This window comes from Peromyscus maniculatus, chromosome 9 (genome assembly GCF_049852395.1).
Source record: "Peromyscus maniculatus bairdii isolate BWxNUB_F1_BW_parent chromosome 9, HU_Pman_BW_mat_3.1, whole genome shotgun sequence".
Classification (NCBI taxonomy): domain Eukaryota; kingdom Metazoa; phylum Chordata; class Mammalia; order Rodentia; family Cricetidae; genus Peromyscus; species Peromyscus maniculatus.
In genome coordinates this window covers 54,044,574-54,058,755 of record NC_134860.1, presented here as the reverse complement: position 1 = coordinate 54,058,755, position 14,182 = coordinate 54,044,574, and the positions used below count along the sequence as shown (strand labels likewise).

Below are 14,182 nucleotides of genomic sequence, written 5' to 3'. Positions count from 1 at the left end.
ATGAGGTTACATCCTTATACTATTAAATGTTTTTAAAATCACATTTATGTATGTGTGAGTGCATGTATTACACCATCCCTGTGGAGGTTGACCAACTTGTAAAAGTAATTCTCTCCTACCATATGGGTTCCCAGACCAATCTCAGGTTGTTAGACTTGGCAGCAAGTTTTTCTTTTTCACCCAACCCAGGGAGCCATCTTGCTAGCATTCTTCTTATGCTGTTGAGTAGAGTATACCCACTGCATTTTCCCCAAAGTGACTATTATAGCCAGAGGTTTGAGAGGTTTCAGCCAAACCTTTCTTGCTTAATTTTCACTGGTGATTTTGTACACGCAGGCTGCAACGCACTGGAAGATGTAGTACTTACACTATTAGTATGCTAAAATTTGTATGGTAACTGTGACCATGATTCTGACTTCTCTCATCAGACAGGAATATTATTTTTCTTGTGCTCACTAATTAGTCTGATAGCTTTGATGCCACAAATATCTACTTCCTTATAATTTATCTAGCAGTTTTAAAATAAACTGTTAATTCTCTCTTAAATCAAAATGCAATAGGACTGGTCCACATTGGTAACCCCAACACTCAAGAGGCAGAGGCAGGCAGATCTCTATGACTTTGAGGCCTGCCTGGTTTGTATACTGAGTTCCAGGCAGGCCAAGGACAAATAGCAAGATTTTGTCTCAAAGAAACAAATTTTCTTTTTCTTTTTTTTTAAAAAAAGATTTATTTATTTATTATGTAAATAGAAGAGGGTGCCAGATCTCATTACAGATGGTTGTGAGCCACCATGTGGGAGCTGGGAATTGAACTCAGGACCTCTGAAAGAGCAGTCGGTGCTCTTAACCTCTGAGCCATCTCTCCAGCCCAACAAATTTTCTTAACATTAATAACTGGCATTTAGAGAACTAATTAATTACTCTTGACTAGGGGAAAGAGAAGCATAGAAACTTTAGAAGCAATACTTTCAGACCATACAAAATAGCCTACTTTAATAAAAGGAACCTATTTTATTTAAGAATGCAGTAAATTCACAAACCCTATTGCTTTTTTTTTTTTGAGACACATCTTCATAAAGTCCTGACCAACAACTCCAAGGGGGTTTTCCCCTGCCTGGCATTGGAGTCTTTGTGAAGATAATTTATGGCTCTTAGGGGAGTATTTTCATTCAAGGGTGTGTGTGTGTGTGTGTGTGTGTGTGTGTGTGTGTAAAATAACAAAGTAATATATTTTCTATGGTTTTTCTAAACATCATTTCAATTGATAACATACCTACAACACAATCCCTATACTAAAGGCTCAGGGACTATTGTGGAAGTGGGAACAGGAGGACTGTAAGAGCAAGAAAGAAAGAAAAGAAGAGAAAGAAAGAAAGAAAGAAAGAAACAAACAAACAAACAAACAAACAAACAAACAAAAAACCCGAAAACTCTTAAAAGAACATACACATGCACTTACCAACTGAAGGTAAAAGTCAGTAGGACTATTTATATGGCAAACCATGACTGAAACGTCTGTCATCTCTTCAGGCAAAATGGGTGGATGATAGCATAAAGTTGTATTTTTTTCACTGTGACTTCTTGGTGATTGTGACCTAAACCTAATTAAAAGCATAATAAGCAAAGCCATTCTGATAAAAGTTTTTGGCTTGTACCAACACTGACTTATTTACCAAAATTATACCATTTTCAATGTCTCTCTTCTAATGTATTTCTTGGCATGGTTTCCACTTATTCAGCCAGGATGAATAGGAGCTCAATAAAAAAGCCTCAGATTTGTATGGGCATTTTGGAGCTGGAACTTGTCAAAGGCATTTCACTGATTGCTGTGGACTGTGGTGGTGCTGAGGTGTGGACAGCTGAATCTCTGTAGCCTTTTCTAGTTTCTATATCTCTATTTTTCTAAAGGAAACCTATGTGGGCCATTTCTGGAGTTATCTAGTCCCATAGGATAGAGAGTTAGAATCTTCTGCTGTCTCCATAGTTACTTAAATCACCCTAATTTTGGTTTATGTGAAACAAACAGAAAAAGGAAATGCTAAGTATCTATGATAGATCTAGACATTAAGTACAGATTAGTGGTCATGAACCCATCCCAAAGGCTAAATAATTTAAGTCAGGAACAGCTAAATTACAATTCTTGGAACTCTAATAGCTTCTTATGAAGTTAACAAAACTCAAAATATGTTTAGTATCTATACATATTTTCTATTTTTTTTCCAGAGCTGAGGACCGACCCTAGGGCCCAAGTGCTTTATCACTGAGCTAAATCCCCAACCCCCATATTTTCTATTTTTTATTTACTCTATTTGTGTGCATGTAAGGTACGTGTAAAAATGAGGGCGTTCACAGTACATACGTGGAGTGCGGAGAACAACTTCAGGCATAGGTCTTAGCCTTCCACCTTGTTTGACATGATATCTCCATTCTTCTGCTGTATAGGTTGGGCTAGCTGGCTCATGAGTTTCCAGGGCTTCTCCTACCTCTGCCTCCCTCTCTCTCATCTCTCCATAGGAGCACTGAGATTCCATGCTTGTGTTGTGTGTGCAGAGGTGTTTTATGTGGGTCTGGGGATTAGAACTCAGTCCCTCAAGTTGGTGTGGCAAGTACTTTTACCTACTGAGCCACTTCCTCAGTCTCTATTTTAAGTTGCCTTAATTTCTGTATTTTCTTAAACCAAACTAAGTGCAATTTTCACAAATAACTATACTTAAATACCATGACAGCAATGTTTTGAAACCACTAAAGTTCAGTTTAGAGCCCACAATAAATTTTTTAAACTTATTTTATGTGCATGTTTTATATGTAAGCATGTATGTATACCACATGCATGCCTGGTTTCCCTCAGAGACCAGAAGAAAGAATCAGATCCCCTGGAACTGTTGTTACAGATGGTTATGTGCCACCATGTGAGTGCCTGGAACTGAATCAGCTCCTCTGTAAAAACAGTACATACTCTTAACCACTGAGCCATCGCTCCAGCATGAGCCTATGATTTTTATCATCATCACTATTTGAGACAGAGGCTCACTGTAGCCAATCCTGGCTTTGAACTTGCTATGTAGCTAAGGATGACCTTATGTTTCTGATCTTCCTGCCTTTCCCTCCTGAGTACTAGGGCTATCAGAATGTGCCTCCGTGCCTGGTTCATAGGGTGCTAGGGATTGAACCCAGGGCTTTGTGCATACTAGGCAAGCATTCTAACAAGTGAGCTACACGTGTAGGCCAGATTCCCTTATTTTTCAAACCTTTCTTTTCCTATTTATAGCTATAATCTTAAAAAAAGATTTACTCTTACGTTTCTGAGTCTTCTGCCTGCAGGTATGTACATGTACCGCACATGAATGTGTTGTCTAAGGAGGTAGCACTGGAACTGGAGTTACAGTCAACTGTGAGCTGCCTTGTGGGTGCTGGGAACCAAACTGTGTATCTGTAAGAGCAGCTAGCACTCCTAACTGCTGAGCCATCTCTCAAGCCTGTACAACTTCAATCTTGAAGAGTATTTAAGTTTTAACAATTTACTTACCTTGCTAGTTCCATAAAAACCAACGCATCTCTGAGAGACACAGGCATATCACTGCTGATTTTATTTGTTGGTGGTTTCTGCAGATCTACAATAAGCACATCATCTTCTTCTCCAAAAACTTTCATTAAAACAGCCTTGTTTTTTACCATTTTCAAAAATTCTACTTTTGCCTCTTTTTCCCAGCCTTCACTCTGAGAGAAAATAAATTCCCAAGTAGTTAGTAATTACAGTTAGATCGAATGTTAGTGTTGGATGTAGCTTTGTACCAGCCCACCTGCAACTTTAAGTAAAGGCACTGAACCAATCATAAGCATTTAGAAAACAGCTGAGGCTGTAAACCAAAAGCAGTCTATATATGTACAATGTAGATGTATCTACAGATACAACCTTAAGATGGTTATAAGTTTGTAAGTCACTTTAGAATAGTCATGAAAACTGGGGGCTGGAGAAATGGCTTAGTGGTTTGGAGTACTTGCTGCTCTTGCAACTGGGGCTTGATTCCCAGCACCCACCTGGTGGGTCATAACCATCTGTAACTCTAGTTCCAGGGCAATCTGGTGCCTTCATAGGTGCCAGGCACACACTTATACACATGGAGGCAAAATATTAATAAATATAATATAAATAAATACATCTACAAAATATTAATGAAAATTATAACGACTTTAAAATATACTCAATATAAATTTTCCACTTAAATTACAAAACTTCAAAAGGTAATTCTGAATTTAAGACCACAGTACTGTAACAGTATAACAGGGACTAAATAATGGACACTAACTGTTGGTAGCATAGCACAAAGGTCTTTGTGCCCACAAATCTCCAGAGAAACCAGGAATGTTAAGCACACAGGATTGTCTTTCCAATGGGAAAGATGAAAAACCTGTTTTTCCACCAGAAAGCTGAGATATGGAAACTAATTGCCTGGTGATCTGTGTTATCTGTAGGGCCAGGTCATATCAAGCTCCTACAGCCAGGACTGGAGGTGGCTAGTAATCTAAATGATCCTGCTAGTCAGAGGCTCTCCAAGCTCCCACAACCAGGACCAGAGATGGATAATAGCTCACATGACCTCTATACTATCTGTATGACCGAGACCCTTAGGCCCTTAAGGTGGTACACAGGTAGCCTTTCTCTAGAACCCATTTTCTTGGAGAAATGACCTATACCCTGAGTTGAGTTTCAATGTAATTATGCTTCCTTGTGCAATGGGGATTGTATTACCCCAGGAAACTTTTTTTCCTAACTATACTGGGCCACATGAAATCCTATCTCAAACAAAACAAAACAAAATAAAACAAAACAGAAAACAACAACAAAACAGTTGTCTGATGTGTTGCTAGAAACTGAACTCTGGTCCTCTGCAGGTGCTTTTAACTGCTGAGTCATCTTTCTAGCCTCATTTTACTTAAAAAAAAAAATTCAAAGCTGGGCTGTGGTGATGCATGCCTTTAATCCTAACACTTGGGAGGCAGAGGCAGGAGGATTGCTGAGTTTAAGGCTAGCCTGGGATACACATCGAGTTCTAAGATGGCTAGGGCTACAGTGAAAAGCCCTATCTTGAAAAACCAAAGATCATTCATTCATTTACTCTGCTCACCACTGTTGAATACCCACTATGAAGTAGAAGAGGAGCTGCTATGCGTTGGGAATACAATGATGAACAAAGGCACAGACTTCTGCTTTCATAGGCCTCATAACAGAAGAACTGCCACACATATACTTTTATATACAATTCCAATCTCCTAGGATTTCTTGGGGGAAAAATTCATAAATAATTCCAAACAGAATGCTATGTGAGTCATAAATAAAAGACAGAGAAAGAGGGGGAAATGTCTAGATATATACAGTGTCCCATTTCCTAACTGATTTCTTCCTACAAAATTGACTCTAAAATGTAGTATTTAACTACATTTCATTGTGTTCACATGAACTTTCTTGAACTCAAAATTTCATTAAAATATTTTCAGCTATGGAAGCTGAGGATCATAGCACTAATAGTTCATAAGCAAAATGTGTTTGTCAAGATTAACTGGTTCTTTCAGACTAGCTCAGCAACACAACTAAAACTCCAACAGCCTTTTCAGGAGAATCACTTTCCATCCCACTTACTGAATTGTATGGAACGATGTCTTTCAAGGAGCACAGGTGTGCTAAAGGTGGGACATCTTTCAGCAGTTCTTCACTATATGGTTCAGACTTCCGTAGAAGCAGACAGAAGTCACTTAGTGTAATATGTTGTTCACCAACATGCTCTGGTCGCATATGTGTGTCACCAACTCTGGGAAGAAGTAATATTGAGAATAATGTTCCACTGGGCATGGCTGGCCATACACACCTTTTATCTCAGTACATAGGAGGTAGAAGCAGAGGCAGATGAATCTCTGCTGGTTTGAGGTCAACCTAGGTCTATAAAGTGAGTTTCAGGCCAGCCCGTGCTATGTCGTAAGACCCTGTCTCAGGAAAGATAAATAGGTGGTGGTTATGCCCGCCTTCAATCCCAGCACTTGGGAGGCAGATGCAGGTGGATCTCTGTGAGTTCAGGACCAGCCTGATCTACAGAGTAAGATCCAGGACAGCCTCAAAACTACATAGAGAAACCCTGTCTTAAAAAAAAACCAAAAAGAAAGACAAATAAAAAATGTTTCAATCTTTGAACATCTTTTTTCCTTTACAAGGTGTGTACTTCTAAGGATAACTACCTGAAGTTAAATCTTGCAGAATTTATATTCTAAAGTAATACTTTTTATTAGTAATTTTATTATTAATTATTTATTAAACAGAAACTATTTTATTACATAGAATTAAATCTTGATTACCTTTATTTGAATTTATTCAATTTAAACTTAAAGAGAATAATGACTCATCTTCTCATATACATGTATATACATATATATTCATATTTATAAAACTGTGAGCATTAAATAAAGTAACCATGCTATAGACAGTAGTGGTTCTCACTATAGAACCATTTCAATTTCTTTCCCTAAGGCCTAGGAATAGAGTTTTGAATACCTATAGTAAGTTAGACAGCATGACTCTTAAACATCCCTTAATGAATTTATAGCAGTAAGATTAAAAATTTAGCCAATCTCTTATAGCTAACTATTAATACTTTATTTAGACGCATCAGTATATTATCCTCTGCTCTGAGACAACATAAGATATGCATCTAGAGCACATAAAAAGCTCTTTTTCAAGTTCCTTTTCTTTTTCTCCTTTTTCGTTTTTTTTTTTGGTTTTTCGAGACATGGTTTCTCTATATAGCCTTGGAGCCTTTCCTGGAGCTTGCTCTGTAGACCAGGCTGGCCTGGAACTCACAAAGATCTGCCTGCCTCTGCCTCCTGAGTGATGGGATTAAAGGCGTGCGCCACCACGGCCCGGCTTCAAGTTCCTTTTCTAATAATGCTGATAAAGGACATTATTTAACTTACTTTGTAAGACAAATATATAGCAAAATAGTAAAACAGAGGTCCTGGAAGTGAACGATGATAAGTCTTTTACTGCTACTAACTTCTTTCTTTCCTTTAATTCTCTTTGCCATAAATGTGTCTAAGCAGGCCACAAACAAAATAATCACAAAGATTCATACCCTGTGATGATCAGGACTTCAGAATTTCCAAAATCTACCATGAATATCTGTATTAGTGAAATTTCACAGACTGAGAATTTGGTTGGACTACTTGGTTTTCTAATATTTTTAGTTTTTGTTGGAATTATTTCAGTGATAATTCCTCGACACCACATTCTATTCTCAATACTGTTGACGAATATTCTTGCACCTAATAATAGGAGAGACAAATCATTAGCGTTTATGAAAAAAAAGACATTAAGTAAAGCTCTAACTTACAAACATGTGTCTTAGTTTTTCAAATGAGAAGTCTTAATTCATTGATTTATTAAATCATACATTACTGTCAAGTGCTATGAGAATAAAAGGTAACATACTGTGGCAGTTTCTTTACTACAGAAACTTATAGGCTAATTGAAGGGCTAAAAATACAAAGTACAAGTTGTTACTCAGTGAGGAGCTATGTTTTACAAACTATATTAGCACAGTCAAATGACATTTTGTTGCCATCAAAAAGCTAAAGGAAGGCCTTTCACAAATCATTAGATCACTATTCCCTCACACATACACCTATGGATATATTGACTTACATGATACACTACTTTCTCTCAGTAAAACAAAGTTAGAATTAAAATACAATGAATGTGAAATTCCAAAATTAATTAACACCCATTAGCAGTGTGATTCAGAGAAGGGGAGGGTAAAACTAAGGACTTAGTTCAAACTGCTGTCTATGAAAAACGATTAAGAAAGAGGCCTGAAAATGAATGTATCCTATGAGCTGTCAATATTTTCAACCTTTTATGTTTGAATCCACTTGATCTTGACAATAATCCTATGGAGTTGTATTTTTTTTCTTTCTTTCTTTTTTTTTCTTCAGTTTTTTGAGACAGGGTTTCTCTGTGTAGCCCTGGCTGTCCTGGAACTCACTCTGTAGACCAGGCTGGCCTCGAACTCACAGAGATCCGCTAGCCTCTGCCTCCCGAGTGCTGGGATTAAAGGCATGCACCATCACCGCCCTGTGTTTTTTTTTTTGTTTGTTTGTTTGTTTTTGTTTTTTGTTTTGTTTGTTTTTTGGAGAAAGGGTCTTACTATGTATCTCTAGCTGTCCTGGAACTATGTAGACCAGGCTGGCCTTGAACTCTCACAGAGATCTGCCTGCTTCTATCTCCTGAGCGCTGGGATTGAAGGTATTCTCCACTATACCAGACATGGAGTTGGTTCTTTTACTGTAGGAAACTGAGGTGTGAGGCTCAGAAAATGGTATGTCAAATGTGTCATTTTAACAGACGAAGCAAAACAAACTTCCTCTCTAACCTTCCCTGGGTTTTCCCTCAAGCAAAAAATAAGGTCTGCCTCCCTAAAGTTTCTTTATCTAATAGAACTTCCAAAATACTAGGATTGTCTTAAACTCCATAGCAATGTTCAGAAAGACAGAAAAGATTAATCATCAGAAAAAAGAAGACAGTAAATAATGTAGATAGGCTTTTCATCTGTTCTGAGGTCAGCTCTCAGAGATTTCCTGAAGGGCTTTATTTGCATGTATTTGCAATAATTTACTCCTGGCTCGGGCTTCCTTCTCTTTCACCTTGGTTCTCTCTTCTCTAAGAAGTGGCTAAACTTCAACCCTCTAGCCTTTTTGCAGCTCCTATGTACACTACTATATTTCTTCTTCTTCTCTCTTGTTAACCTGTCTCATTACAGAACACTGGCTAGGGTCTGGATGGTAGGTAGCAAAGGGTTAACTTCTTGTCTATCCCAACAGAACAGAGAGAGGCTGCAAGTCTAGCTCAAGCCATAGTGAGGTAGGAGAAAGAAGGTAAGCTGGAACCCACTCTCTTAACAGTCCTATATTCTGAAGAGGTCTAGAGAAACTGTCATAGATCTGTAATTTAAAAAACAACTCACTTTATAATGGAGTTGTTATACTCTAAACATGTGTCAAGATTTGATTTTAATATTTAGCTAACTTACCTAAATTTATGTTAAATAACTCTAAAACTTTTATGTGAATATTAAAAAAAAATCTTTTAGCAAGTCTATGTATGTTGGTCAAATATTACAGTATTTAAAACAAACATGATAGTATAATTTGGAGGAATCTTTACCTAGCTCTAAAATGTCTGAAGGATCAAGGTGCAAGCTCTTATTGCAAACTTGCTTCATCTTCTTCTCCAATACTGTTGCATCTTTTATTTGTGAATATTTCCGCACATAGAAGTGGCAAGGATGTATTACATGGCTTACAAAGACTAGCTCTGGACAACCTGGCAAGAATCCATATTTAAAGCACATTATTAAAACATGATCTAGGAAAGAACCATAAAATGTGAGCAACTGTAGTTTCCTAGAAACAAACAAACAATCCCAAACAACAACAAACAGAAACAAAAACAAACCTGTCCTGTAGCAATGAGTTTTTAAAATAACTAGAAAGAGTCTAAACCCCAAATCCCTTGTGCGTGTGTGTTGTCAGGGACAGAACATGGCTGACATGCATGCACATTAGGCAAACGCTATACCACTGAACAACACTGCCTCCACTATGAACTCTTTAGCAACAAGAACTACAAATATTTTGTCTAATTGAAGAAACATTTTCTATAGGTGAAACTCAAGTTCATGTGAAGTTCTAAAGTCACATTATGTGCTATAACTATTTTATCATAAAACTTCAGTGTTTTGTGAACTTAGTTGGATCTTAGCATCACATTGGTAATGATTGGAATCCCAGGAGAGTCCACCCAAATCAGGTCAATACACAGGAATACTACAAAAGCAACACAGTGAATGGCTACTCTGCATCCAGGTCTTATAAATTAAGTTAAAAGGCAATCTGCCTAGGCAAAGTCAAAGTACACAGCAATCGTTAGGGAAGTGTGTACTTTGGTGCATGTGGAACAGAGAGAGTTAATGACAGTAAAAGTTCTTATTTATGTAGGAATAATTAGTCCGTTATTTCTACTGCTATAAAACGATCTCCAAATTATGCTAAGGGGAAATGCCACAAACAGTGTATACAGTATGTTACATTCTATATTAAAAAGGTAATATATGTGTATTTATTTACATATACATTAAAAAACTATACAAGGAGGTACAGAATAGAATAAGCGTAAGTGGGAAGACAACTGAGAATATTTTAATACAAATTTAAGAATATTTTCATATATATTTAGTACTTTTTGATTAGTTAATATATACTTAGTTACTGAGCAAAGGCTTTAAGTCCTGGAACTGAATATAGCCAAGTATAGCTATGTGGCAGAAACTGAACAACGGACCATTTAAACTACCTAATATAAACTACAAAGACTATCTATAATAAGATAAGACTAAGAATTGGGTAAAGAAATCTAAGGTCTTGGTGAGGAAGTTGGCCTACCTCCACATAGAAGATTTAAAACAAAGTGGTAGTCTGTGGTCTTAGACTTACATAATCATCTAAAGTAATTCCCCAAATGGATAACAACAGTAGAATTAACAGCATAATTGAAAGCAATAACCACTGAAAAATTTAAACTAGAATTGAGTAAAAATATAATGATGAGAAAGAGCTGGAGAGATGGCTCAGATAACTGGATATTCTTCCAGAAGACCAGGATTCAAATCTCTGCACCTACAAAGCAGTTCACAACTGCAAGGATTATATACACTAGTGACTAACTCCGAGTATCAGTAATGTACCAGTGTCACATTGAAGAAAGAAATAAAAGCTCTTCCCCTTGGAGCCATTTAACCAAGAGCGAGTCCAGATATGAATTCTCTACTTCCTGCTCCCTGTGTCTTCTGTTGCATGAACCTGAATCTGTACCTGCATCTGTATCTGTGTCCATCCCTCACAAAGGGTTCACTCTGTATGTACTGAACAGCACAGAAAGCATCACATGGGGAAGCAATGGGACTCTTTACAGAAATCTCTAACAGTCTTACAAGGGCCAAGTCATGGGCTCCCACTGATCCTAACTTTCCCAAATAACAAACATCATTGTTTATTAACCAATATTCATAAATGTTGTTTGAGGTGATACAAGTACTGGGATTAAAGAAGGTATGTGCCACCACTGCCTGGCATCTATGTTTAATCTAGTGGCTTGTTCTGTTCTCTGATCTTCAGGCAAATTTTATTAGGGTACACAATATATCACCACAGTTGTTTTCAAATTTTTTTTTTTTTTTTGGTTTTCGAGACAGGGTTTCTCTGTGTAACAGCTCTGGCTATTTCTGGAATTTTCTTTGTAGATCAGGCTGGCTTTGAACTCCCAGAGACAGCCTGCCTCTGCCTCCCAAGTGCTGAGGTTAAAGGCATGAGCCACCAGTGCCTGGCTGTTTTCAACTTTTATGGTAGATTTTGGAAGGCTGCTTTTAACTTCTATATTTGCTGCTTTCAGCAAATGATACACATGCATTATCTGGGTCAGGGGAATGGAAGGGAACATAACAAGATTATAGCTATGTATATATATAATCTGTGTGAAGGTGTCGGATCCCCTGGAACTAGAGTTAGAGACAGTTGTGAGCTGCCATGTAGGTTATAGGAATTGAACCTGGATCCTCTGGAAGAGAAGCCAGTGCTCTTAACCACTGAGCCAGTTTTCCAGCCCCTACATTGTTCTCTTAAAGGCAAACAGTTTGCCTTTGTTAAGCAAATAGTTTGAATACAAAGTAGTCTAGCAGTCTTAAGTCTTACCATATTCTTTTTTAAGTCTTAAGGGACCTCAAGTATTATTAACTTCAGCTCTAAGGTCTAGCAAAAGTTCCATCTCTTAGAATGTTAGAGATATTTTCATAATATTGCATCTCCACACACAACCATTTGTAACTCCAGTTCTAGGGGATCAGATTGGCCTCCTTGGGTACCAGACATGCATGTGATGTAGGCAGACATACATGTAGGCAGAATACCCACACACATAAAAAAATTATTTCTTAGGGAAAAAAAAGTGACCAGAGTTCAAAGTGGCAACCAAATGGCAAGTGCAAGTATTTATTATGCTGCCCACACTAGGTCTGAGCTGCCAGGGAGGTGTTCTCTCTTCCTAGATGCAGGTGCTGTGGGAACAGGGAGGGTAAAAAAAAATACTAAGTGGGTTAGGAAGATGTGATCAGGAGCTGGTACAATGTGGGAGGAGCAGGGAGAAAGCAAGGGGAGTACCAGCCACACAGGCTGTGGCACAAGTACAGGAAAGAACCTGAAATTAAGATTCTCCATAAGCAAGCATTCTGGACTGATTAGCCTGAAAAATATTTTGAAGATATCACCCAGCACTGCATAGGTAAGAGGAGACAATACAGGAGGATGGATATGACTATTTCCGGACAAAAACTGTGGTGCACTGGCAAAAAACAACAACAAAGATCCTGACAGGAGTTGAGTGTCCAGTGGCAAAGCATCCAACTACTGCCTGTCTCTTTGAACCTTATCAATGATATTAAATGAAATACACAAGTGTCTTTTATTGCTGTCTAATCATATTTCTGTTATTTCAGTCAGATTCCCCCGGTGGTGGTGGTGGTGGCGGTGGTGGCGGCGGCGGCGGCGGCGGCGGCGGCGGCGGCGGCGGCGGCGGCGGCGGCGGCGGCGGCGGCGGCGGCGGCGGCGGCGGCGGCGGCGGCGGCACACGCCTTTAATCCCAGCACTCAGGAGGCAGAGCCAGGCAAATCTCTGTGCGTTCAAGGCCAGCCTGGTCTACAGAGTGAGATCCAGGACAGGCACCAAAACTACACAGAGAAACCCTGTGGATGGATGGATGGATGGATGGATGGATGGATGGATGGATGGGAGGGAGGGAGGGAGGGAGGGAGGGAGGGAGGGAGGGAGGGAGGGAGGGAGGGAGGAAGGAAGGAAGGAAGGAAGGAAGGAAGGAAGAAACTGCATACTTTCTTATGTATGGACAACAGAAAGGCACCTTGAGTGCAAAACACCACTCCATGAAGGCTCCAGCTTTTAAAGAATGCGGAAAGAGCCAGGGAATAGGGTAGGTGGACTGCCGATCTTCCCCTCTCCCTGTGTTCCTGCAGACCCACTCCCTCAGTCTCACCCCCAGCTCTGCAGCAGAACACCTGCAGTGGCTTTCTCTGCACCCCATGCTCCCATCTGCTGAGGGTCCCACAGACCTTCCCCTCCTAAGCTCCCTCTCCTGAATTATGTGCTTCATCCCAGCTCCCAACTCCAGCAGGCACTCCCTCCTAACCTCCCAACTCCTGCCAGGGAAGCAGGTAGGCTGACTGTAGATCTCCCCCTCTCCTTTTGTTTCTCTAGATCCAATTCCCCAGTCTCATCCCCAGCTCTATAGCAGACCTTCTGGGGTGACCTCTCCACTCTCTACCCCCATTACAAAGAGACTAAGTAAGCAGGTCCTGATAGAACACTCTGCTCTACTCCCTCCTGTGAACCCCTAAAGAACCCTAGCCTATCCCCATTCCTAAGTGTCAGTGCCCAATACCCAGAAACACATTTTATCTGGAACCCCCAGTGGCCATACCCATCAGGTCCACAGAAAATTTCCTACCAGGCAACACACAGACATCATACTCTCTGAAAATCTAGAAAGGAATCAAAACCCAAGGAAGAAAACACCCATCCAACAAAGACAAAACCAGACATTGGCACCTAGACCTATAATCTTAACAATCCCAGATTGTTAATGCCAAGTAGATTGTAATGCCAAGTGTAAAAACACAATCAATAACAGCCAGGACAAAATGTCTCCACTAGAGCCCAGCACTGCTACCACAGCAGGCCCTGAGTATTCCAACAGAGCTGAAGCACAAGGAAAAGACCTTAAAACTGCCTGTGTAAAGATGATAGAGGGCCTTAAAGAGGAAATGAATACATTCCTTAAAGAAATCCAGGAATACACAAACAGTGGAAGAAAATGAATAAAACTGTTCAAGACCTGAAAATAGAAATAGAATCAATAAAGAAAATCCAAACTGAAGGAATTCTGGAAATGAAAAACTTAGAAGTTTGAACAGGAACCACAGAGTCAAGCCTCACCAACAGAATAAAAGAGAGAGAACAGAGAATCTAAGGCATTAAAGACACGATAAAAAAATTAGATACACTGGTCAAAGAAAATG

The 14,182-nt window shown here is 39.2% G+C and overlaps 1 protein-coding gene across 1 annotated transcript in view; it reads right to left on the bottom strand.

Annotated features, from left to right (window-relative positions):
• Positions 1-14,182, bottom strand: part of Rnf17 (ring finger protein 17) — a 120,323-nt gene that overhangs the window by 54,177 nt on the left and 51,964 nt on the right. The window contains exons 12-16 of the mRNA XM_006993462.4: positions 9,208-9,366; positions 7,121-7,310; positions 5,641-5,809; positions 3,529-3,719; positions 1,462-1,603 (exon numbers count right to left, since the gene is read on the bottom strand). Of these exons, the coding sequence (XP_006993524.2) occupies positions 1,462-1,603; positions 3,529-3,719; positions 5,641-5,809; positions 7,121-7,310; positions 9,208-9,366 (851 nt within the window). The remainder of the gene's footprint in view (positions 1-1,461; positions 1,604-3,528; positions 3,720-5,640; positions 5,810-7,120; positions 7,311-9,207; positions 9,367-14,182) is intronic.